We start from the raw sequence: 26,037 nt of genomic DNA on the forward strand, positions 1-26,037 counted from the left end.
TATGCAAATCTTATAATATCCCTAGCTGAAGACAAGGCTTCTTTCCACCATGGGGGTTGGGGTAGGGGGTGAGGAGGGGAGGGCCAGAGAGAGGTTATTTCTGCCAAATGTGACTGGTTTAAATTAAAATATATTCTTTGGGACCCTCATAGCAGATGAGATCTTGATCATTTTTACCCACTTTTGAAAGTGCTGCAAAAGCACACATTCTTTGAGACAATTCACTAAAGAGGATTTGACTGTCAGAATTTTATCAGTGACATTTGGAGAAAAGCTATTCCATGCAACCAAGAGAAAAATTAAACAACACAGTATATTCAGTAGATAACTTGCTCATCTAAAGAACATGTTCAGCATTCCATTTGATTCTTTAAAGATTTAAAACTTAAGCACCCTGTATTAGACTTAAGGGGGGAAAAACCCAAACAGAAGTTCTGAATCACTGGAATTTTTGTTATATTTCCTGTTAACACATTGGTAGTATCATCATTCAACATGTTCATTCCACACACGCTTTTTAAAAAGCTATAGGATCCTTCTTCTCTGAACTGGGCCCTATTTTAGTCTATCGCTCACTCATTTATCTGAGAAGTCTTGCCTGTTCCTTTTAATTACAGTGCACAGCCAAAGCACACAAGAAGATGAAAGGCAAGTTTTCTTTTATTAGAAACTAAGTGGTTTCACAATTTTAAGTTTCAAACTGTCAAGGTTTAAAATCAATCACGATTTCACTGTGAACAAAGACTGTAAAGCAAAGGTGTCAACACTACTACTGTGGTGAGCAGCAGTGGTGTAAAAACTGAAAGCAAAAAGCCTACTCCGTGCCCACCAAAATTCCCAGCCAAGTCTGAAACTGCATAATGAGCAACACCTTCTTGTGAGCGTGCTTCAGCAGAGCCAATCCCTTTTACAAAAAGCGAATCAACCTGACCCCAGCATCTGACAGTTTACAAACTTACCTAAAACAGACAAAATGGATGCAAAATTCTACTGCCTGACCGTTGCCTCGAATACGACCTTAGTGTTCAAGAACTTTCCAACGAGTAAAAGCACGGAACAGCCCCAGGTCTGGGGACCTGAATTTCCTGAACGACCGAGAATCCCCTGTTTGGCTGCAAATCCCCTCAGCTCTCCTGGAAACCCCGCTTATCAGAAGCATTTGAAGAATTTCTCCGCAACAATTAAGCGGACTTGAAGAATGGACACGTAACATCTCAAATAGACTATATATGGAATGAAACACGGCCAAACACATAAATACAAACTCCCAGAGTCGCTGACACTCTGGCAGACAGCTCTGCCTCCACAATCGCACAGCATCAGCAACAGGAAGATCCACCTGTCACCTGCTCCGCCGTGCGGGGGAGACCCCGCCGGCCTCCCCGCCTCCGCCACCCTCGCGGGATCTGGGGTGGAAGGGACACAAGCCCACAGTTCTCCAGAGAACGCCGAGAAGCCGCAGGCTGATAGCGGGGCTCGCTCCCCGCTTCCGAGGAGACGGCGGAAAGCAAAGCCGGCTCTCCCCCTCGCCCCCAGTCACCCTCCTCTGTCTCCCCCCCCAACGCCCCCGCCCCTAAGTCACCCCTAATCCACACATCGACTCCCCCAAAGGAGTTCTGCCTGCTCCCCCCCCCCCGCCCCACGACTCACACATGCCCGGGGGCGGGCCGGGAGCACGGCTGCAGGCAGGGGCCCTTCCCACCCCAGGTACCCCCCAGGGGGGCGCTCCCCGCCCAGCGACTCCAGTGACCCTCCCCCTCCCCCTCCCCACGGACGCCCCGCAGCCCCGGCCGGCCCGATGCTCCCCACCCCCACTCGGTCTGGAGGACTTGGGGGGCCTCCCTCCCCGCCTGGCCACTGCGGAGAGGACAGAGGCGGAGGCAGGGCGAGAGCGAGGGAGACGCGGACGCCCCCGAGGGCCTCCCGCGTCGGCAGAGCCCCTTCCAGCCGCAGCGGGGGTGCGGGGCAAGGAGGGGAGCGCCGAGCCGGGGATCCCGCCGAGGCCCGGCAGCGCTGTCCGCTTACCCTTCGTCGCCGCCGCTTCCCCCTCCTCCTCCTCGGCCGCCGCCGCCGCCGCCGCCTCTCCCACTAGGGCAGCCGTCTCCACCGTCGCCGCTGCCTTCTCCGCCACCCCGGCCGCCGCCAGCGCCGCCGCCGCCTCCGATTCCACCCGGCAGGGGGGACACCTCAGCCCTCCCTCCCTCCCCGCTCAGCCCCCTCCGATCGGCCGCCGCCGCCAACTCCCTCCGGCCGCCGCCGCCGCCGCCGCCGCCGCCGCTCGTGGCTGAGGGGGAGGGGAGGGGAGGGGGTCGGGCTGGGTCGCCCCGCCGGCGGCTGCTGCAGATCAAAAACCACGGCTGGGCGGCGTCGCCGCTCCCCGATCCCGGGCTCCGGCTCGCTCGGCCTCCCTACCTCCCTCTGCCCCCACCCCCTCGCGCTCGCTGCCCTCCCCCCACCCCCCCAGCTCTCGCTCGCTCTGGCCGCGGCTCCGCCAGCCCAGTCCAAATCAAAATACTGTCACACAATATGGCGGCGCGGCGGCCGGCAAACACCGCGAGATCTGCGGCCCTGCTGAGGCGGCGGCTGTGACGAGGCTTCCCTCAGCCGGGCGGCGGCGACGGCGGCGGCGGCGGCGCGGGGATGCTCTTCCTCCGCCCCGCACCCCTCTCCGACGCCCGCACTCCGCCCGCGGGGCTTGCGGGAGCTGCACTGGGGACGGCGGCCCCGCGGCAGCGTGAGGGGACGCCGGGGCCCAAGCGGCCAGCGGGGCCACCTTTTCCGGCCGGCCGCTCATCCCGGGGGCGGGGAACAAGGGGCTTCTACGTGCGGCTCCCCCCCAGCCCCGGGGAGCCGACGGCACTCGGGGCTGAAGGAAGACAGGAGCTGGAGCCCGGGGCTCCGCCGCGGCTCGCCGCTCGGGAAGCGGGTGGCGGGACGTGCGGGGCGGCGGGCGCGGGCGGCCCCGCGGCGGCGGCGGGGAGCAGGTGGGCTCGGGCCGCGGCGGGCGCCGGGCGCTGCGGCCGGACACACCCCCTGGGAGCCCGGCCGCGCGGAGGCCGCCCGCTCGCCGGAGGGACCCGCGCGGACGCCGCGGCCGTGCCCGGCCCGGGTGTGCGGGAGGCGTCCTGGGAGCCGCGGGACGCGCGCCGCGCGCTCGGGCGCTGCCTCTCCCGGAGTGGTCGGGGATGCGGGAGAGAAGAGCGAAAGGCTGCGAGGGTTTTGTTGTTTCGGTCGTAGTTTAATTGCACGTTTCCTAGAAGTCCTGGAAGCGGAGCCAAAGACGATTCCGCTTTGAGGGGAGAGGATGAGACTTCAGTTTCTATCTTCTTAAAGAAGTATTTAAGTGTCCTCTGGGGCGGGGAGGCAGGGCGGGGAGCGTGTGAATACTCAGTTATTTCTCACAATCTGAAAGACTTACTTAAAAATTCTAGTGCGTTCGTGGTGTCCAACGTACTTCATTTTTCTGTCCCTGTCCAAAATGCTCATATCGCTGCCAGTTTCTTCCTTGCAACTATTCTTACTCTGAGAAAAGTTCTCAAGGACCATTTTTATTCTTCTCCTTCCAGTATGAGCGCTGTAAGTTACAGTGAGGCGAGGTAGTTTTTTTTTTTTTTTAATATCTTTTCAGAATTAAAATCTTTGCTACAGTGAAGGTACTTTCCCCACTTTTTTTCCTTACTTGTCCTATGAAAATACCTGAAATCCTGAAATATTACATCAATTCAAAACTTGTACCACTTTTAAGAGCCAAAAATGCTTATGATTTATAATATTAGAATTTCTGTATTTCTCCCCATTGGCAATATCATGCACAGAAAAAGTAAATTAGCACTTTAAAAATAGAAAGATTCCCAAGGTTTAATGTATTCACAGAACCACAATGCGTTTCAGCAGTTCTCTCTCAGGAATTATTTCCATACTCAATGGTAAAATAATCGATAACATGATATTTGGTAAATTAAATCTGTTACTGTAAATTTCTCTTGTCTTTGAAACCACTAAAGCACAAGTTGCTTTTGAAATGGTACAATTCTTTTTTTTTTTTTAATTTGCTTATTTATTTGAAAGGTAGTTGCACACAGAGAGAGACAAAGAAATCTTTCATCTAATGTTTCACTCCCCAAATGGCTGCAATGGCCAGGGCTGCACTAGGCCAAAGCCAGGAGTTTCAACTGGGTCTTTTATGAGTTCAGGGGCCCAAGGACTAGGCCATCTTCTTCTCTTTTCCCAGAGAGATTAGCAGGGACTGGAAGCCACACCCATAAGGAATGCCCTGCTGCAGGCTGCAGCTTAACCTGCCCTGCTGCAATCCAGGTCCCTGAAACGGTAGAATTCTGTATTTTGTGCAGAATCGTTGTCTCCCAGAAAACTATGAAATAAGCTTACTTTAACAGAAATATGGTGCTTTATATACCTGTGAATATGAGAGGTGTGGATAGGTTGAGTCTAAGAGCCAGCAGGGGACAGATGTGTTATCTTGCATTCTTACACCCACATGGACCACCTAGGTCTAATCAAGAGAAAGCATCAGGCAAACCTGAGTACAGGGAAATTGTAGTCTGTATTCTTGTAGTCAATGTCACTAAGAAGACTGAAGAGTCAAGGAAATTAAAGAGACATGACAACTAAATACAGTGTGTGAACTTCAACTGGACCCCTTACTGAAAGAGCGAAATGTTGCAAAGAACATTATTGAGATATTTGATCAAATTGAATATGCGCTATAGATTAGGTAAAATATTATATCAATGTCAAGTTACCAGAATATGTTATGTATGGGAATATCCTTGTTCTTAAGAAACACAGTATTATTAAGGTGTAAACAGACATAATGTGTGATTTTCTCCCAAATAGTTAAGAAAAAAATATATTTTAAATGCATACTCATATACACATCTCTCACATCTGTCTAACATATACAGAGAGAGAGGGAGATTGGTAAAATTTAAAACCAGGTGAATCAGAGGTTGTTTTTTTTTTTTTTTTACAAAATATGTTCTTAATTTGGTGAATCTTTACTTTCTGTAGAGTTCTTTTAATTTTTTTGGTAAGTTTGAAGTTACTGCAAAATAATTATTTTTTATTTGTTTGAAAGAGTTAGAGAGAGCAAGGGGGAAAGAGAGAGATCTTCCGTCTGCAGCTTCATTCCCCAAATGGCCGCAATGGCTGGGGCTGGACCAGGCCAAAGGCAGGAAGTCCATCTGTGTTTGCCACAGGGGTGTCCGGAGTCCATGTACTTGGGCCATCTTCCGCAGCTTTCTCAGGTGTGTTAGCAGGGAGCGGGATAGAAGTGGAGCAGTGGGGACTTGGCCTGTGCTCATATGGGATGCGGGAGCCCCAGGGGTGGTTTAACCAGCTGAACCACAAATTTGGCCTCATAAACAGTTTAAAAAAAACAGAGCTTTAAAATTTAGGGAGTTCCTTTATCTCACTAAGAGGAGGAATGTGATGGAATAGAGAGATAAATAGATAGCTGACCCCTTTTACCATGGAACCTGCCATCGGTTCCTCAGTAACCGATTGGAGTTTTGGTCACTTAGCTATTTCTTCCTTATTTCATCTATTTGAATTGGGTGCAGACACAGCCAGGATTCTTTACTTATGTATTTGGGAAATGATTTCTCTGTTGAGTCAGTAAGTATTCAGTGTCTGTTACCCACAAGACTGTGGGGAAAACAAGAATAAAACAAACTGGACCTTGCAGGTGGTTACAGGGGGGAGGGGAGAAGATAAGATCTCTCAACTGTATTCAAGAGCCTTTTCCTCTACTACTGTGCTGATACAGCAGCCACAGCTACCCCTGACTATTTAAAGTTAAAATTAAAATGCAGGCCTCAGATGCACTGAATGTGGCATTCACATTTCAGCTGCTCAAGAAACTCCAGAAAGTTCTATGGAATTGTGCCAGTAGTAGAGAAGATGCTATGTAAATAACATCAATGCAAGGTAGACTGGTAAATGCCATAGAAACTTAGGAGAGGAAAGGTTACTTTGCCTGGGTTGGAAGCCAGGGAAATAGCAGGGAAAGTTTCAAGAAGATTGGATATAGGTGGGTGGTGATGAAGCAAGAGGATTCCAGATGGAAAACAAAAGCAGGCAAGGGAGAGAGGCATTTGCAAGAGTCAGTACTTAATTCTACTCTGTGTAGCTATAACACAAGACATGTAGGGAAGGGTGAGAACCTATGAAATCGCAAAGGCTGAGCTGCTAAACCTAGATTGGTCTCTAGGAATTAGGACAAAATCAAGTAGTTTTTTTATTTAAGATTTATTTTATTTATTTGAAACTCAGAGTTACACAGAGAGAGGAGAGGCAGAGAGAGAGAGAGGTCTTCCATCTGTTGGTTCACCCCCAGATGGCCACAACTGCCGGAACTGCGCCGATCTGAAGCCAGGAGCCAGGAGCTTCCTCCGGGTCTCCCATGTGGGCACAGGGGCCCAACGACCCGGGCCATCTTCTACTGCTTTCCCAGGCCATAGCAGAGAGCTGGATTGGAAGAGGAGCTGCCGGGACTAGAACCAGCACCCATATGGAATGCCGGTGATTCAGGCCAGGGCCCCAACCCACTGCGCCACAGCGCCGGCCCCAACCAAGTAGTTTTTAAAAAAGGATAATCTGGCAGCAGATTATGAAATGGATCAGATGTGAAGGTGTCACAACCAGATAACGTAGCAATAGCCCAAATTAGAGAGAAGGAGTTGATGTAAGGTGGTCTGTCAATAAGGGTGTTTTCAATGTCATGATACAAACTCTAAATGGCTTTTATCTATCTACAAACCCAGAAATTCCAAAGCAGAATAAACTTTAGGTTTGAAAGATTCAGAAGCTCAATAATAGCCTCAAGGACCAGGTTCTTGGCATTTCTGTTCTACTACTATGGTTGTTGGCATCATTCAGTGGCTAACAGCAAGGTGGGAATGGTAGTTGTAGGAATCCAGACCATAATATCCAGAGGAAGAAGAGTGATTGTCTTCAGAGAGGGCTAATGTTTCCCAGAGCTGCTCCCTCTAAGCCTGGACTGGCTTCCCTTTTGATCTCCTTGGCCACGGATGAATCCCATGTCTGTTCTTGGTCCACAGGGTGGAACAAGAGCTAGAGTCAAAGTTGACGCTGAGGGTTTGAGCCGGATGACTAAGGAACGTATGAAGAGAACTTGTGAGCGGGCAGATGATTGTTGTAGTGGTCCTTCTTAATTTGAGAAACTGCAGAGATGTCCAGCCGGAGATGGCCAGCAGGAGAAAACAGGCTGGGGCTCAGAATGAAGATGGAAGTTGGGGATACACATTGGAAGTCATCTGCGGAAACATAGTAAGTGAAACCCCAAGATTGGCAAAGGAGAGGAGAGGTGAGTGAGGGTCTGCCTGGAAGAAGAGGTGGGTGGGAACAGGGAATGCATAATCAGACAGGAAAGTAAACCTGTGTGATGTACCATTGCAGAAATCAAGGGCAAGAGATGGAGTTTCAAGAAGGTTAACAGTGGGGCTGGCATTGGGGCACAGTGGGTTACACTGCTGCTGTGACCTTAGAGTGCTGATTTGAGTCCTGGATACTACATTTCTGATTCATTCTCTCTCTCTCTCTCTCTCTCTCTTCCCCTCTCTCTGATTCTCCTTTCAAATAAATCTTTTTAAAAAAATTAAGAAGGCTAAGAGTGTTTTGTTATGGAGAGATTCAGGATGATACAGAAACATTGGATTAATAACTGGAAGGTCACTGTGACCTTGAAGAGAATTATTGCTTTAGCCAAGTAGGAACATACACATTTCATTAGTTAAGAAGTGAGCAGATAAGTAGGTAGAAATAAGAGAATACTTCAAGAAATTCATGGAAACATGAAATTAAAAGATAAGTTTATTTTGGCATAAAAATTGTTTTAAATCTGTTCACAGTTTCTTTTATTAATATATAGCTTTTCATGAAGTTTTTGTAGCTCCTTTGTATGCATGGATTTCACATTAATTTTTTGCATCAAAACACCACAAACTTTTTGAAGTCACCTCATGTGAAATAGAGACTATGCTTTCAAAAAGTTCTGTAGTCATGAAAGGAAAAGCTGTGGCCAGTGCTGTGGCATAGCGGATAAAGCCGCTGCCTGCGGTGCTGGCATCCCATATGGGCGCCAGTTTGAGTCCTGGATGCTCCTCTTCTGATCCAGCTCTCTGCTGTGGCCTGGGAGAGCAGTACAAGATGCCCCAAGTCCTTGGGCCCTTGCACCCACGTGGGAGACCAGGAAGAAGCTCCTGGCTTCAGCTCGGCGCAGCTCCGGCCATTGTGACCATCTGAGGAGTGAACAAATGGAAGGAAGGCCTTTCTCCCTGTCTTTCCCTCTCACTGTCTGTAACTCTACCTCTCAAATAAATAAAATATTTTAGAAAGAAAGTACGGAAGGAAGAAACCAGGTAGAGTTAAAGTCATTTGCTGGAGAATTCCTCCTGTTTGGGAAGGGTTGGTCTCTGTTCTTTTTAGGTCTTCAACTGACTAGGTGAGACCCATGCACATTATGGAGAGCCACCCGCTTGATTCCAGTTCCATCACTTCAAATGTTAATCTCATCTGAAAACACCCTCACAGAAGCTTCAGAACCACGTTGGACCACCAGGCACTGTGAGCAGCCAAGGAGAGCTGGGCCATAGAGTAGGTATTGCCAAAGAGTTTTCCAAGGTGATCCAACCATTGAGGCCGCCATCTGCACAGCTCTGAGAGCTCAGGTTGCTCTGTGTCTGTCTTTGTGGACTCTTAGCAATATCAGTCTTTTTAGCCATTTAGTTGTGTTTATATGATGTGTCATTTTGACTTTAATTTTCATTTTCTGGTTAAGAAGTTGTGCTGAACATGTTTTCCATGTATTTATTGGCCGGTTGGAAATTTTCTTTGTAGAGTACCTGTTCAAAATTATTTGCCATTTTAAAAATGAAATTGTTTGATTTTTATTGACTTATGGAAATTTTTTTACAATTCTGGATATGAATCCATTACCAGGTATGAGTATTGAAATAAATTCTCTCTTCCCTATCTACTTTCCTGATAATATCTTTTAATTAGTATCAGCTCTTTAAAACTTTTTTCCCATTTAAGTCTATGATGCATATTGAATTAATTATTGTATATGGAGCGAGGTAGGAGTGTCTTTTTTCCATATGAGTAGCCAATTGCACCATTTGTTCAAAATATTATCCTTTCCTCACTGAACTGCAGCAGTGACTTTGTCGTAAATCAAGTTCTATTTCTGAATTCTCTATTATGTTTCTTTGGTGCCAATGCCACACTGTCTTAATTACTGAGCTTTACAATACGTTTTGAAATTGGGTAGGCTAAGTCTTTCAACTTTGTTCTTCTTTATAGTTGTCTTGGTTAGTCCAGGCCCTTGCATTTCCGTCTTACAAGCAGCTTTCAGTTTGTACACACACACACACACACACACACACACACAGAATTTGTCTTCATTATTTATTTTTGTCTCAGAAAATGTCACTTCTCCCAAAAAGTTGAACTCTTTTTGTGCCCTCAATGTTATTCTCACACGCTAATCTTGGACATCCAAGAATCATCATCTCATTGTCTTTTTCTATTTATTAACTGACAGATAAAAATTACTTAGAGTTATCATGTATATGCTTTGTAAAATATATACACATTGTGGAGTGGCTAACTGAGTTAGTTAGCATAGCCATCATCTCACCTACTTACCTTCTTTCTTGGTAGGGGAACACTTAAAATCTGTGTCATTTTCAAGAATGCAATATATTCTTTTTTTTTTTTTATGAGCATAAATTCCCAAAGTACAGCTTATGGACCACAATAGCCTCCTCCCCCCCGTATCTTCCCTCCCACCCACAACGCTCCCCTCTCCCACTCCCTCTCCCCTTCCCCTTCACATCATGATTAATTTTCAATTATCTTTATATACCGAAGATCAATTTAGCATATGTTAAGTAAAGATTTCCACATTTTGCTCCCACACAGAAACACAAAGTGTAAAATACTATTTGAGTACTAGTTATAGCATTAATTAAACACCTAAAAGTAATTGTGTATTAATTACAGAGTTCAACCAATAGTTTTAAGTAGAATATAAAATGCATCTTTTGTATTGTTGTGTCTCCCCCACCCCGACCTCCCTCCCTCCCGTGGCCCTCCCCTCACCCACTCCCTCTCCCATCCCGCCCTTCATCACGTTTCATTTTCAATTACCTTCATATATTGAAGATCAAACTTAGTATGTACTAAGCAGGGATTTCAACAGGTTGCACTCACACAACCGAACCAGGTATAGGGTATTGTTCGACTAGTAGTGTTGTTTTTGAGTTTCATAGTTAAACATATTAAGGACAGAGATCCTGCGTGGGGAGCATGTACCCAGTGACTCCCGTTGTTGATTTAACAATTGGCACTCTTATTTATGATGTCAGCAATCACCCGAGACTCTTGCTATGAGCTGTCTAGGCTATGGAAGCCCCTTGAGTTCAGCAACTCTGAATTTGTTTAGTCAAGGCCATATCACAGTGGAGGTTCCTTCCTCCCTTCAGAGAAAGGCACCTCTCTCCTTGATGGCCTGATCCTTCTGCTGGGGTGTTGTTCACCAGGATCCTTCATTTAGATTGTTTTTTGCCACCGTGTCATGGCTTTCCATGCCTGTGAGACTCTCATGGACCTTTTAGTCAGATCCGAATGTCCCAAGGGTTGATTCTGAGGCAGGAGTGCTGTTTTGGGCATTTGCCATTCTATGAGTCTGCTGTGTGTTCTGCTTCCCCCGCAGGATCATTCTCTCCCTTTTGATTCTATCTTTCATTATTACGCAATATATTCTTATTAACTACATTCACCATGTTGCCTATCAGGGCTCTCAAACTTTCTCCTCCCGTCTAACACTAATTTTGTATCTGTAAATCTCATTCTTGTTTCTTCAATCTTTCACTCTTTGTTGAGTTACTCCTTGGCCTACACACATGGCCAATTGTTTATTTTCTGCCTGAGCCAAACAAACAAAATAGAGTATTTTTCAAACTTAGTTACCTTGCATAAACCATCCTCTAACTTTGCCACCTAACACAATCACATGTATGTTAATTATAAAATTCCTATCATACAAAATCAGAAAATTTAAAAAACGGCCCATTGCCCAACCACTCAAAGACAATTATAATTTTATATATTTCCTCATAATATCTTTATACGTACAGATTTCCCCATCTTAATTATTTTTAATGACTGTATTACATTCAGTAGACGACATGTACCCTAGTTTTTAAAACAATAATACATTCAGAAGTGGCACTTGCTTTTTCAGTCTTACAAATATTTTATAATTTTAGTCTTATAAATATTTTAGTCTTATAAATGTTACTATTAACATCCTTTTTCATGTAGCTTTTCCTTTCTTTTTTATATAAAAAGATTTATTTATTTATTTGAAAGTCAGAGTTACACAGAGAGAGGAGAGGCAGAGAGAGAGAGAGAGAGAGAGAGAGAGAGGTCTTCCATCCACTGGTTCGTCCTTCCTTCCTTCCTTCCTTCCTTCCCTCCCTTCTCTCTCTCTCTTTCTCTCTTTTTCTTTTTTTCTTTCCCTCCCTCCCTCCCTCCCTTCCTCCCCTCCTCCCTCCCTCCCTTCCTTTCTTTTTCTTCCTTTTCTTTTTTTATTAGAATTTTAATTTATTAGTTTATTTTATGTTATTTGAAAAGTAGAGAAGAGAGAGCAAACACACACACACACACACACACACACACGGGGGGGGGGGGGAGGGCAAACAGAGATTTCCCATCCCCTAGCTCCTGCAGCCAGGAGCCAGGAACCCAATCCAGGATCCCACATGGGGAACAGGGACCCAAGCACTTGAGCCATCACCTGGTGCCTCTGAGGGTGCATATTAGCAGGAAGGTGGAATCAGGAGCGGAGATGGGACTCAGACCCAAGCACTCTGGTACGCGGTGCGGGCATCCTAAGCGGTGTTGCTCAACGGCTTTTTGGCTGGAACTGCATAGCATGGCTCTCTTGCTTCCCAGTCCACTGTGCAGATTTTGGATTTACCAGCCTCCATAACTGTGTGAACCAATTCTTCCTGATAAATCATACACATATAGAATATTAATATGAATTTTGTTTTAAACATGAGGAATTTTAGGGTATGTGAATGACGTATTTATAAAGAATTAATTACTAACATAGTAAAAAAAAAAGATGAATGTTTTAGACATACTGAGGGAAGAAAAAAAAGTCCAGACACAAAAACATATGTATGGTATGATTCTGTACATATCAATTTCAATACAGAAATCAGAAAACTGACTACCTTTGTAGTGGTACAGGATGAGGTGTATTGGCTGGAAGGGGTCATGAGGGTCCCAACTGGGGTTCTAGAAATGTTCCACTTCTCTATCTGAATGATGGTTTGGATTTATACACTCAAAATTTTATTGAACCATACACTAACTTCAGGTGTGATTTATGGCATTTTACTAAATGTACTTTGTACTTTGACAAAAATGTAAAAGCAAACCAAAGAAGGGGTAAGGATGGGTGGTCACATACAGAAATTTAAGCTAAGGAAAAGAGGGATAGTAGAGAGATCATGGGGCTTCTCACTTTTCAGAGATGTGGAAACCAGCATCGCAAACTACTGTTACTGGCAATAACAACGTAACTGAGCAGCTGAAGAGACACAGAGTTCAGGAGAGGAGCTCAGGAGAGCTGGGGGCCCAGGAGAGGAGGCGATCATGCAACAGGTGTCTTGGAGATGCTGTTCAGCTGAACCTGAGGAAGGGATGAGATTTCAAAAGACAGAGAAGAGCAGAGGGCGTTCCAGCCGTATGTGACCTCAGGAGCAACAGCATAGAGTCAGAAAAGCAGAGTGTGTCTGGGGCCCTTTGAGTAGCTTGGTTATTCCTGAATTCTAGGAAAAACGTTGCATAGTGGCAGGAGGCAACACAAAAAAAGGGAGCAACATGAAGTGATTTTGGAGGCTAGTGGAATACCATTCAAGTTTTATGAGCAACAGGATGTAACTGGATCCCTACCTCATTTATCTAAGGGAGAGAGGTGGGCAGACCATAACAATTGTCACTGCACGGAAGTATAGAGAACCTGAACAAACTCGTGCCGATGAAAAGGAAGAGTCGGAAGCATGAGTATTTTCTGTGATAGAGTATTTTCCTTTCTGTCGCCTTAAGCCCATGAAAGAAACTAGAGGGAAGGTGAAGGCGAAAAAGCATCAAAGATGATGTGGCCTTGAGCCTAGATGTTGGCGAATTGTCATCCTGTTGACAGAAACCATGAAGTTACACAGAGAAACTGCTGTTGATGGGAATGAGGCTTAGATTTTTCATTTGTTAAGCAATTATTTAGTTGTCCTGGGAAACCTCTCAAGACTTCTGCTGTCATTCAGATGTATAAGGAGGAGAGGTCAAAACTAAGAGGGAGGCTGGTGCCGCGGCTCACTAGGCTAATCCTCTGCCTTGCAGCACCAGCACTCCAGGTTCTAGTCCCGGTCGGGGCACCGGATTCTGTCCCGGTTGCCCCTCTTCCAGGCCAGCTCTCTGCTATGGCCAGGGAGTGCAGTGGAGGATGGCCCAAGTGCTTGGGCCCTGCACCCCATGGGAGACCAGGAGAAGCACCTGGCTCCTGCCTTCGGATCAGCGCGGTGCGCCGGCCGCGGCGGCCATTGGAGGGTGAACCAACGGCAAAAGGAAGACATTTCTCTCTGTCTCTCTCTCTCTCACTGTCCACTCTGCCTATCAAAAGCAAAAAAACAAAACAAAACAAAAACTAAGAGGGAACATAAACGGTCAAGGAATGTATAAAAATATTTCATTCCCAGGGCCAGCACTGTGGCATAGTGGGTAAAGCCACTGCCTGCAGTACCAGGATCCCATATGGGTACTGGTTTAAGCCCCGGCTGTTCTGCTTCCAATCCAGCTCTCTGCTATGGCCTGGGAAAGCAGTAGAAGATGGCCCAAGTCCTTGGGCCCCTGCACCTGCGTGAGAGACCTGGAAGAAGCTCCTGGCTCCTGGCTTCAGATCAGCACAGCTCCAGCCATTGTGACCAACTGGGGAGTGAACCAGCAGATGGAAGACCTCTGTCTCTCTCTGCCTCTCCTCTCTTTGTGTAACTCTACCTTTCAAATAAATAAATAAATAAATCTTTAAATTTTCAGTTTCACTGGCAATAAAGTAAAAGCAAATTTAACAGCAAAAAAAAGGAGATATCATTTTTCCAGCTTATCATGTAAGGATTGAAAAGAGAAACTGTTTAGAAATAAACTTAAGAAAAATATAGGATTTGGGGGCTGGCATTGTGGTGTAGCATGTAAAGCCACCACCTGTGATACTGGCATCCCTGATAATGGTCTAGGAAAAACAGTGGAAGATGGCTCAGGTTTCTGGGACCCTTCTACCCACATAGGAGACCCAGATGAGGTTTCTGGCTCCTGGCTTTGGCCTGGCCCAGCCCTGGCCATTGCAGCTATCTGGGGAGTGAACCAACAGATAGAAGATCTCTCGCTCGCTCTCTCTTTCGCTCGCTCTCTCTCTCTCTCTCCATCTGTAACTCTGGCTTTTAAAAAATTACATCTTGGCCAGCACCGCGGCTCAATAGCCTAATCCTCTGCCTGCGGTGCCGGCACACTGGGTTCTAGTGCTGGTCAGGGCACCGGATTCTGTCCCGGTTGCTCCTCTTCCAGTCAAGCTCTCTGCTGTGGCCCGGAAAGGCAGTGGAGGATGGCCCAAGTGCTTGGGCCCTGCGCCCGCATGGGAGACCAGGAGAAACACCTGGCTCCTGGCTTCGGATCAGCACGATGCGCCGGCTGTATTGGCCATTTGGGGGATGAAGCAACGGAAGGAAGACCTTTCTCTCTGTCTTTCTCTCACTGTCCACTCTGCCTGTCAAAAAAATTACATCTTAAAATAATACAGAATTTATAAGAAGAAATCTTAAAACTTGACTGAAGGGCATAAAGAAAGCTGGAGAAAATAGAGAATTAATGAATACTTGGGTGGGAAGATTCAATATTTTGAAGATGAAAACTGCCCTCAAGCTTGTAAATTTAACTCTATCACAATCAAAAGTTGACAAAGTGAGTTTAAAGTGTATCTGGATATTTTACTAAGTGAAACAAAATAAGCAATTTGCAAAACAAGTGTGTATAAGATGTGTGAGGATTTGTGTGAAGAAAGGAGAAATCACACACACACACCGACACACACACAGTAGGAAAAATGTGGCAACTGAGATAAAAGGAAGAAAAAGATATTGTTTTGTCCACTGTTCTCTTTCTGATTTTAAAAATGTGGACACATTTTATATTAAAATTAATGAAATCAATTGAGAGGAATAAATAGAACAGTTTTTTTTAAGGGAGGGATAATCAAAGGTTAATAATAATTGGGTGAGATAGCTATGACATATTCTACTAGAACAAATGCCTGTTACGAGGGTTAAATGAAAAAGTGTTCACAACAGTTCTTGGCACACAACTGTTACAAAATATTTGAAAATTATTTTATAATCTTGATGTGAGAACCGTGTGGTTAAAATGTAATCTATCATAAAGAATACACTTGGGGGCTGGCACTGTGGTGTAGTGGGTAAAGCTGCTGCCTGCAGTGCCGGCATCTCACATGGGTGCCCGTTCGAGTCCTGGCTGCTCCACTTCTGATCCAACTCTCTGCTATGGCCTGGGAGAGCAGAAGATGGCCCGAGCCCTTTGGCCCCTGCACCCTTGTGGGGGACCCTGAGGAAGCTCAAGGCTCCTGGTTTTGGATCGACTCAGCTCCGGCTGTTGCGGCCATCTGGGGGAGTGAACCACTAGTGGGTGGAATACTTTCTCTCTCTCTGTAACTCTGCCTTTCTTTTCTTTCTTCCTTCCTTCCTTCCTTCCTTCCTTCCTTCCTTCCTTCCTTCCTTCCTTCCTTCCTTCCTTCCTTCCTTCCTTTCTTCCTTCCTTCCTTCCTTCCTTCCTTCCTTTTTAAGATTTATTCATTTATTTGAAAGAGTTACACAGAGAGAGGAGAGGCAGAGAGAGAGGGGGGTCTTTCATCTGCTCGTTCACTCCCCAGATGGCTGCATTGGCTGGAGCTGTGCTGATCTGAAGCCAGGAGCCAGGAGCTTCCTCTGGGTCTCCCATATGCGTGCAGGGGCCCAAGGACTTGGACTATCTTCTGCTGCTTTCCCAGGCCACAGCAGAGAACTGGATTGGAAGTGGAGCAGTCGGGTCTCGAACCGGCAGCCATATGGGATGCCAGGGTGCTTCAGGCCAGGGTGTTAACCTGCTGTGCCACAGCGCCGGCCCCTGCCTTTCAAATAAATAAATAATTTTTTTAAAAAAAGAATATACTGATAGATTTTTTGACAACATGAAGTTTAAAAACTTTTGAATGGGAAAAAATTTTAAAAATATGAAAAGACTCGCAATAAAGTGGGAAATGTTAGCTACAACAAATAGGATGAGGAACTCAGTTATTCCACAGGTATCTTTTGAGTATCTGCCCTGAGATGGTCATTGCATCATAGTCTGGTTGCAGCGTAAGGAAGAAGATGGTTCTGGCTCTTATGGAATCTACAGTCCTGAGTGGTTAAGAGTTAACACACTAACATAGGAAAAGTTTTAAAAAATCAGAAGGAAGAAAATAACCCAACAGGCCAACAGGAGATGGGCAAAAGGGAAAAAAAATGTTGTTATTGATCAAAAACATAGGAAAACAAATTCAGTCTCCATAATCAAATTTCACTTGAACAAAATTAAAAGATTCATTTATATATTTGTTTGTTTGGTAAAGACAAGCCCCGCTGTTGGCATAGCGGAGACAGAAGCATTCTCATATCCTGGGAGTGGGAGTATAATTGGGATAAGCTTCCTGCGAGGCTGCTTAACAACTTGTGTTGGAATTTTAAATATGCAAACTGTTTGACCTAGTGAGTCCATCCCTAGGAAGAAATAATTGGACATATATTTGAAGACGCAAAACCAAGGATGTTTACATCAACATTCCTTATAATAGTTTAAAAGAGGAACAAACATAATTCATCTTGACAGATCGTGAATTAAATTATACAGTCCACTTACAATAGAATATGTCGAATATGGCCTATGAGGCAATGCTTGAAAAGATAGTGGAGCTCTGGATGTCACAAAATTATATTAAGTGAAGAAGTTATGTGGATTTTATGACAGTATTAAAAAAACCTCTAATCCCATTTTTTTAAAAAAAGATTTTATTATTTAATTGAGAGTTAGAGTTACAGAGAGGGGGAGAGACAGAGAGAAAGGTCTTCCATCCTCTGGTTCACTTCCCAAATGGCCGCAACAGCCAGAGCTGTACTGATCCGAAGCCAGGAGCCAGAAGCTTCTTCCTGGTCTCCCACGTGGGTGCGGGGGCCCAAGCACTTGGAGCATTTTCCACTGCTTTCCCGGGCAATAGCAGAGAGCTGGATCAGAAGTGGAGCAGCTGGGACACGAACTGGTGCCCGTATAGGATGCTGGTGCTGCAGAGGGAAGCTTAGCTCTTACTATGCTACAGCAACAGCCACTCTGATCCCATTTTAAAATGTAGATATAGATAAAAACTTGGAGAGTGGGGTTAAAAATCATAACACAGATTATCTCTGGCTGGTGACATTAGGTATGATCTTTATTTTCTGCTTTTTACCTTTTTTTGGTGGTATTTTCTGGAATTTTTTTTTTTGACAGCCAGAGTGGACAGTGAGAGAGAGAGAGAGAGAGAGAGAGAGAGAGAGAGAAAGGTCTTCCTTTTCCATTGGTTCACCCCACAATGGCCACTGTGGCCGGCACACCGCACTGATCCGAAGCCAGGAGCCAGGTGCTTCCTCCTGGTCTCCCACGCAGGTGCAGGGCCCAAGGACTTGGGCCATCCTCCACTGCCTTCCCGGGCCACAGCAGAGGGCTTGACTGGAAGAGGAGCAACTGGGACAGAATCCGGTGCCCCGACTGGGACTAGAACCCGGGGTGCCGGCGCTGCGGGCATAGGATTAGCCTATTGAGCCGCAGCGCCGGCCTATTTTCTGAATTTTTAGCAATGAATATATTACTTATAGATCAAAAAATGAAATAAAGCTATTCAAAAGTTGGTTCATAAATACTTTTTTTTTCCCCAAAAAAATTCCTTTGGGAATAACCTTTGTTTAACCACAGCCATGGTAACTGAAATTTTTCTCATTAGGATTCTCAGGTTTTATGCATTCATATTTTTCCCCGTCCTAAGTTAGTAAGGAAACCTTTGTAAATAATAAAATATTTCAAGAATTTGGAACAAAATGACAGTCACAGAGTACTGACCTCATTTCCACGATGGTTCAAAGAATTGGAGAAAAAGAAGACACACAAAAAACGCAGAGCCGGGAGGGCCGCTTTGAGGCAGGTTCCTTGCAGGGGTGGGGGTGTCATAGAACAGAAGAAAGGGGGGACCTCTTCCTCCTCCTCTTCCTGGGGTTGCCATTGCCTTAACCGTGTCTGAAACGTCCCTCATTTCCACACATGGCAGGCCAGAGAGCGAATCCCTCATCCCTATCATTCTCCTCCCATCCTGATTGAACCTCAGCCTATGTGAATACCAAGTTCTCTTGGCTCTGCGACCATTACTGTGCTGAGGTGGCTAAACTGCCCCCAGCTCAACCCCATCTTTGCGCAGGGGCCTACTGCTTATCGTATTTGCAGCAGAATGGCTCAGTGACTCACAATGCTACCCATCCGTGAACAGAAAATAACTGTGTCTCGGCCTCAGCTCTTGGGGCCAGACGAGGGAGCAGACTCAGAGGACGACGGGGTTATTGTAAGGAATCTGTGAGTTCATTCAGGTCCCAAGGAGAGTCTGGAAACCAAACAGGCAAAAATGTAATTACTGCTGTGCGGAGACCCACATTTTCAAACAGTTAGCTGAAGAAGGAGTTCTTATTCTCAAAGAACTTGCAAACCACAAAATGGGGACAATAAACTTGGTGTGAGCTTCCGTGCCTTCCTATCCCTGGGTCTGCAGTTTCTTCTCGCCACCCTCACCCCCACTTTCTTGCCCAGTTGAACCCAACAGGAGGCTGGCAGTAAGTTTTCAGTGAGATGGTTCAGTACAGATCTGTAACATAGCTCCTTCCCTCTGCCTCTTCCTTCTCTGAGAGCAAAATTTCCAAATATGAAAACAGACTTGGATTATTGTGTCGGAGGTGAGGGTAAGGGGAGGCATTGGACAAGCGTGATGTTTCTCCACCTAATTATCAGTTTTCTTACTAGAAAAACTCATATTTTCTCAACATTTTTTTTTCCAAAATACATGTTGAAGCGCTGGTTATTGTAAAACGGAAAACCTTATGGATTCTAAAGGACTTTATAATAATAAGCCTATCATCTGGATTGGAGGAAAAAATGACATGTTATGGAAACACTTGTGGACTCCAGTTTCAGCTACTATAGCATTTCTTTAAATAAAATTTAAAAGAATGTTACCTCAGATTTATGAATAACTGCTTTGTCTGCATTACACTCAAAGTCAGCATTTCACTGAAGAACTTCGTGTTCTATTATTTTTTTCCCCTTTCTAGCTTCAGTTCTTTCCACATGATAATGTCCTGATTTTTAGTTCCTAACAACTCATCTACTAACAGCAAAGAACGGGCAGCACATTGGAGATAAGGAAATGATTAGGAGGTACTTAATGGTTCCTGAATCTGACCAGTCCTGTGAGATTTAGACCCTGCCCAGGGAAAAAAGGAACTGTGTTTGACATGACAAGCTATTGCAGCATTTGCATTTTAAGTGTGTAGTGAGCCAAGTAGCATTAGGGGTTCATGTAGCAGAAGTTGACATTGGGCTTTGTTAGTCATGCACCCTCCCACCCCAGCTCAGCCCTCCTTATGCTAATAATTTAACCTTTCAGGAAGATCTTTGAACAGGAAGAAAGACAAAATGACAAAATGGTTCTCAACTTTTTTTTTTTGTTTTTTTAAGTGATGTTTCCAAACTTGAAAAGGCTGTAGTCTTTTAAGTCCCATTTCGAGTCTGGTCTTTTAGGCCAAATCACGGGGGCTGCTGTGTGCTCCGGATCGTGGTACACCTGAGCTGTCTCCCACAGAGCAGTCCGCTGTGGCTTACCTATTTGTAAGGTCAGTTGCTTTGTGAATGGAAGAGGAGTATCAGGGCCAAGCACTTTGCTCTCTTGCCTGCCGTGTCTACTAGCTTTGCCCATCAGAATGTGACCTGTTGTCTTCCTCTGGTGACTGCTGAAGCTGCAGGAAGAGTTGATCGCCCTGGAACAGACTCTTGCAGATCGAATTCACAGAGATCTATTCCTGATAGCATAGAAAGAGCCAGAAGGAACTGGACCGGTCGGCAAGACTTTGCACCACCAGTGAAAAGGGAAATGGGCTCACTACAAAAACAAGAAGCATCTCTAAAAATAATGAGAGCTCCTTTTGCCTGGAGGAGAATTTGTGGAAACCACACTAGGTAGCATCACCCCAAGTAAGGTAACCTTAGGTAATGACTCCCTGATTCAAGTTCAGGGCTGGTTTGGCTCAGGGGTCATTTGGAGACAGTCGGTGGATGGGAACGTTGGCGTGGGAAGTGCCTTGAGCAGTGCTACCTGTGCTGGTCACGGGAGGGAGGTAAACGCTCTGTCACAAACCCCCCTGCACTTCCTAACAGGCGTCACGTGCTCTTGCCACAGTCCAGAGTCTCAGCCCTGACAGCCCATTATCCTTGACTGAACAGATTCAACTTGACCTTTGCACCTGCCTATGATAGGTGTAACAAATGTTTCCTTGAAGAAATGAATGAATGGTGATTCTTTTTACCTTTTTTTTTTTTTTTTTGACAGGCAGAGTGGACAGTGAGACAGAGAGACAGAGAGAAAGGTCTTCCTTTGCCGTTGGTTCACCCTCCAATGGCCGCCGCGGCCGGCGCGCTGCGGCCGGCGCACCGCGCTGATCCGATGGCAGGAGCCAGGAGCCAGGTGCTTTTCCTGGTCTCCCATGGGGTGCAGGGCCCAAGCACCTGGGCCATCCTCTACTGCACTCCCTGGCCACAGCAGAGAGCTGGCCTGGAAGAGGGGCAACCGGGACAGAATCCGGCGCCCCAACTGGGACTAGAACCCGGTGTGCCGGCGCCGCTAGGCAGAGGATTAGCCTAGTGAGCCACGGCGCCGGCTTGAATGGTGATTCTTTAAACAATTCAGTAAAATGTAAAGTTAGATACAAATAAATCTTTCATGGACTGAACTCAATTAGTAATATGCAAAAATGCACTATTTTTTTCTTATTACATAATAGTACATGTGTATTATAAAAATTTAAGAAAATGCAGGCAAGCCAAAGATCACTTATAATCACTCTATCCAGAGAGCCATTCTGTATTTTCTGTTATTTGTACAACATATATATATACATACAAAATATGTATTTGTTTATGAATATTATACAGTCCAACCTAAATCTAATAACTGCAATACTGCTTGGTGGCTGTGTTATTTCGGTTTCTGTGAGAAGCAGACATGAAAACAGTACTAACCGTGCACGGATTTCACTGGGAAGACACCCGAGAGAGGAAATGGGAGAAGCTGGGAGAGCCATCATCCGTGGAACTGGAAGTCCTTGCACAGTCATGTGGCCTGCTTTCAGTGGTGGGGAGTGCCTGAGGTATTTATTTATTTTTAAAAAAGATTTATTTCTTTATTTGAAAGGCAGAGGAAGAGAGAGAGAGACAGACAGACAGACAGACAGAAAGAGATGTCTTCCATGCTCTGGTTTATTCCCCAAATGGCTGAAATGGCCAGGAGTGGGCCAGGCTGAAGCCAGGAACCAGAAGCTTCATCCGGGTCTCTCATGTGAGCGCCAGGGGGCAGGGACTTTGGGTCATCTTCCATTGCTTTCCCAGGTACATTACCAGGGACCTGCATTGGAAGTGGAGCAGCTGGAAGTCCAACTGGGGCCCACAGGAGATGCCAGCACTGCAGGTGGCGGCTTAACCCACTTGACCACAGCATCAGTGCTTGTGTTAAAGTTCAGGGTTCACAGCTCCTAGGTAGGGGCCTGCTGTAGTAACTCTATCAGACTCAACCATTAGCTGGGCAGAGCCCTTAGAGAGCTGCGCCTTGGCATGCACACAGTGATGGATTTTCAGAGACCTGCAACTGAAGTCCTTGGTCAATTACACTCCCTGGAGTTGCCCGTGTGCTACCAAGTAGCCATCTTTTATTTTGAAGGTCTTTGTAGGACATAGAAGGTTTCTGTAGGTCATATTGAAGCTTAATTCCTGTTGCAGTGACATTAACAGCTAGGGCCTTTGGAGAGCTGATTAATTCCTGCGAGCTGTGTCCACGGTTGGGATTAATGCCTGTACAGAAGAAGCTTCAGGGAGCTGCCTCACCCTTCCACCTGCTCTGCCATGTGAGGACTCGGTGTCTGTTCCTGGATGCCCTTCGCCAAATGAGGGTGCAGCAAGAAGGCACCATCTTCAAAGTAGGCCCCAAATCTGCTGGCACCTGGATCTATAAATGAATTGTTTAGTCTAAGATATTTCTGTTAGCAGCAAGAATGGACCAAGACAGAAATACATAGTGTTTTAGCAAATATTTCTGTTTCACAAGTATTGCATATCATTTTAGAAAAACTGGAATATAAACTAAATGAAGATAAAACTCACCGATATTTCTAGGTCTAGGATTTCTCACTGTTAACATTTTAGTGTATACCTTTTCAGATTAAAAGGTGTATATATATATATGTATAATCCATGTGGTTATGTATTTGTGGGTATATGTATATCTACACACACCTATATAGGATCATAATTTTCTAACATTTGGAAAATGTTAGTTATTGGCTCTTAACCCTATTTTAGGCATATTTTTGGAACATAACAGAGTATAAGTTCATGAGAGATTTTTCAATATATATATAACTTCAAGTCTTTTTTTTTTTTTTTTTTTTTTTTTGACAGGCAGAGTAGTGGACAGTGAGAGAGAGAGACAGAGAGAGAAAGGTCTTCCTTTGCCGTTGGTTCACCCTCCAATGGCCGCCGCTGCAGCTGGCGCACCGCGGTGATCCGATGGCAGGAGCCAGGATCCAGGTGCTTTTCCTGGTCTCCCATGGGGTGCAGGGCCCAAGCACCTGGGCCATCCTCCACTGCACTCCCTGGCCACAGCAGAGAGCTGGCCTGGAAGAGGGGCAACCGGGACAGAATCCGGCGCCCCAACTGGGACTAGAACCCGGTGTGCCGGCGCCGCAAGGTGGAGGATTAGCCTATTGAGCCACGGCACCGGCTTAACTTCAAGTCTTTTATATGTTGAAATAAATTTCTTCTTGCATTTAGAGATCAATTTATTGGTAGAAAGAGAATGATCCTGAAGAGTCAGTTCAGTCCTACACTGAATTTAAAAATAGCCCATAGAGCTGCAGAATTTTAAAAGTACAAGGGATTTTTAAAGACTATTTTGTCAGGGCCGGTGCTGTGGCATAGAGGGTAAAGCCGTCACCTGCAGTGCTGGCATCCCATATGTGCGCCAGTTTGTGTCCCAGCTGCTCCACTTCCGATCCAGCTCTCTGCTATTGCCCGGGAAAGCAATAGAAGATGTTCAAGTGCTTGGGCCCCTGCACCCACGTGGGAAACCCAGAAGAAGCTTCTGGCTCCCGGCTTCAGATCAGCACAGCTCTGGCCGTTGTGGACAGTTGGGGAGTGAACCAGCAGATGGAAGACACTTCTCTCTCTCTCTCTCTGCCTCTCTTCTCTCTGTGTAACTCACTTTCAAATAAATAAATAAATCTCTAAAAAAAGGACTATTTTGTCCTTGTTTTACCAGTGTAGGAAATAATGCTCAAGGACAGAGTTATGGGCAGAGTGAGTTCTTTAATCACGATCGTGTGAGTCCAGTCAACCATGCACCCCAATTCAGAAAATGTATCTGTTGATAAACATCATTCTGCTTGATTCTTCTTTTTATGGGAGGGAAATAGGAACTTTTAGGCCTTTAGAATCAAACATACAAATAAAGGCTTTAAAATATTTTCCTTAGAGTAACTGTTAGCCTGGTACAGACGATTTAGAATGGATCTCCATAGCTGGAGTGCCCAGGATTATAGTCTGTCCTCAGTTTACCGTCTTCCTGGTCCCATACAAGATGCTGTTTATATAGTGGGAATGCTTGGTGCATTAGTCCTTTTTCTGTTGCCAACAACACAGTACCAAAGACTGGATAAGTTAAAAAGACGTTTATTTTGGCTCACGGTTCTGGTCCAAGATCAAAGGCTCCAGGCTGGCAGAGTCTCAGAGTGATACAGGGCATCACATGGCGAGAGACCAGGAGGACATACATGTGTGCACGTGTGTGTATGTGCATGTGTGTGGGGGGGGTATTCTGGTCTCTCCCCCTTACAAAGGCCCTGGGACCTTATCTAATTCTATTCACTTCCCAAAGGCCCTTCTTCCAAAACTCATAATCTGATGAAGTTTCCACCTTCTTACCATGAACTCTTCGGGGATGGAGTACTGAAACCATATCTAGACTCTAGCAAAAATTCTTCAGAAGTGGTAAGAAAAAAAAAAGCTTTCTGTCTTCATCCAGATGTCATCTGTTTCTAGCAGAAACTTAACCCAATCTAAGTAGCTTTATTCAGCTTCATACTTATCTAAGAAAAACCTGGTGTAAGATAGGCTTGCCTTAGTTTGTACCACACTATCAGGTTTATTAACTTTCTGTGGTTACAATGGAAGCTGATAAGACCAACTGGCCAATAGAAGTTAATGAAATTAGTATAGTGGAGTGTCTTAATCATAATTAAATATTTTAAAACAATGTAATACCCACAGTTGAAACATTTCCACTGAAATCAGACAGATTCTTAACATTGTTTTTCTCCTCCACTGTAGTACTTGTCAGCATTCTGTTATATGCATATGTTAATAGATAGCTTTATATTCAAGGAATAAAAATATATCCTATATTCATTTAGCCTGAAAAAGATCCTTCAAGCAAATCCCCAGTGAAAAGTGAAGGTGATAGTAGAGATAGAAATTAAAAAAAAAGAATTCAAACATGACATGAGCAGAAGGCATGCTCTTAGTCAGTTACGGAATTAATCCCACCGTGGAGATCGTCTTCAAAATTCTCCAGCAGGTTCAGGTTCTGTAAGGAAGGAGAATATAGTACCATTTTATGGAATTTGCATCTGAAATAAGAAAAATTAGCATGTCTTTGTGTTTCTTGTATCCTAGACTTTGTAAAATATCCTTCCTTAGAATAACCTCAAATAGTGAATACTCAGTCCCCCAGAACTGAAAGCCGAAGCTCAAAGAGCTTAAGTGACTGCTCGGGGCTTCATGTGTAGAAAGCAGCGAAGTCTTGATTTGAAATGATGTCTCCTGATTTTAAAACTGCATGTCTTTCCCCCAGAAAATGCTTGTCCAGGGAATAGTATGCGTATCTTCAGATATACCTAGAACAGTAACCACTTTATCATAAAACATTAGAGCTGCTATCAGTGTAACTCCTTAAAATTGCTGTATTTTTTTCTTTCAATTAATTGTGTTGCTATCAATAGCTTCTTTGGGTGTTTTGTGTTTGTGTCCCTGACTTTTGACAAAACAGAGTAAATTGATAATTATATTGTGAAAAATATAATAATTTTTTCAGAATTTTTATGTCCAGTGCATTGTCACATAAAACTATTTTTTTAAAAAAAATAGAGAACCTGAAGTATACTGAGAAAAATACAAAATAGAAATCACTGTTTCATGAACACCACAAATTATTTTAAAATGTGGTCCTTTATTATTAATGGTTTAAAAATTATATAAATTGTACTTGCTCACTGAAAAAAATTAAAACAATGTAGCATAAATGAAAAAGATTGTTTCTCTTCTCACTCAAATCCTTATTTGTCTGAATATATATTGTCAAATCTTTTTTCAATCATTTGTTCTTAAAATTTTTTATTAATATAAAAGGAACAAATTTCATGTATTTCACAGATACATTTCTAAGAAGATAACCATACTTTCTTCCCTTCTACCTCCAATCCTCTCTCTTTCTCCTCCCCCCACTTTTTT

The 26,037-nt window shown here is 44.8% G+C and overlaps 2 protein-coding genes across 5 annotated transcripts in view; one reads left to right on the forward strand and one right to left on the reverse strand.

Annotated features, from left to right (window-relative positions):
• Nucleotides 1-2,462, reverse strand: part of TAB2 (TGF-beta activated kinase 1 (MAP3K7) binding protein 2) — a 99,516-nt gene extending 97,054 nt beyond the window's left edge. For 2 of the 4 annotated variants that reach the window (XM_089333644.1, XM_051836813.3), the window contains exon 1: nt 2,026-2,404. The gene's annotated coding sequence lies outside the window, so the exon portion shown is untranslated. Of the gene's footprint in view, nt 1-2,025 lie in introns of all 4 variants that reach the window. The other 2 variants (XM_051836814.3, XM_051836815.3) reach the window with 2 other exon arrangements.
• Nucleotides 861-14,192, forward strand: LOC149126424 (uncharacterized). The gene is made up of 5 exons (XM_089332406.1): nt 861-877; nt 1,785-5,264; nt 7,080-7,308; nt 8,467-8,634; nt 13,910-14,192. The coding sequence occupies exons 1-2, from the start codon at nt 861-863 to the stop codon at nt 2,587-2,589; spliced, it is 822 nt and encodes a 273-aa protein (XP_089188532.1). The 3' UTR covers nt 2,590-5,264; nt 7,080-7,308; nt 8,467-8,634; nt 13,910-14,192.
• The last annotated feature ends 11,845 nt before the right edge of the window (nt 14,193-26,037 follow it).

The sequence above is a fragment of the Oryctolagus cuniculus genome, chromosome 5, assembly GCF_051225735.1.
Source record: "Oryctolagus cuniculus isolate XC-2025 breed Fujian yellow rabbit chromosome 5, ASM5122573v1, whole genome shotgun sequence".
In the NCBI taxonomy this organism is placed as follows: Eukaryota; Metazoa; Chordata; class Mammalia; order Lagomorpha; family Leporidae; genus Oryctolagus; species Oryctolagus cuniculus.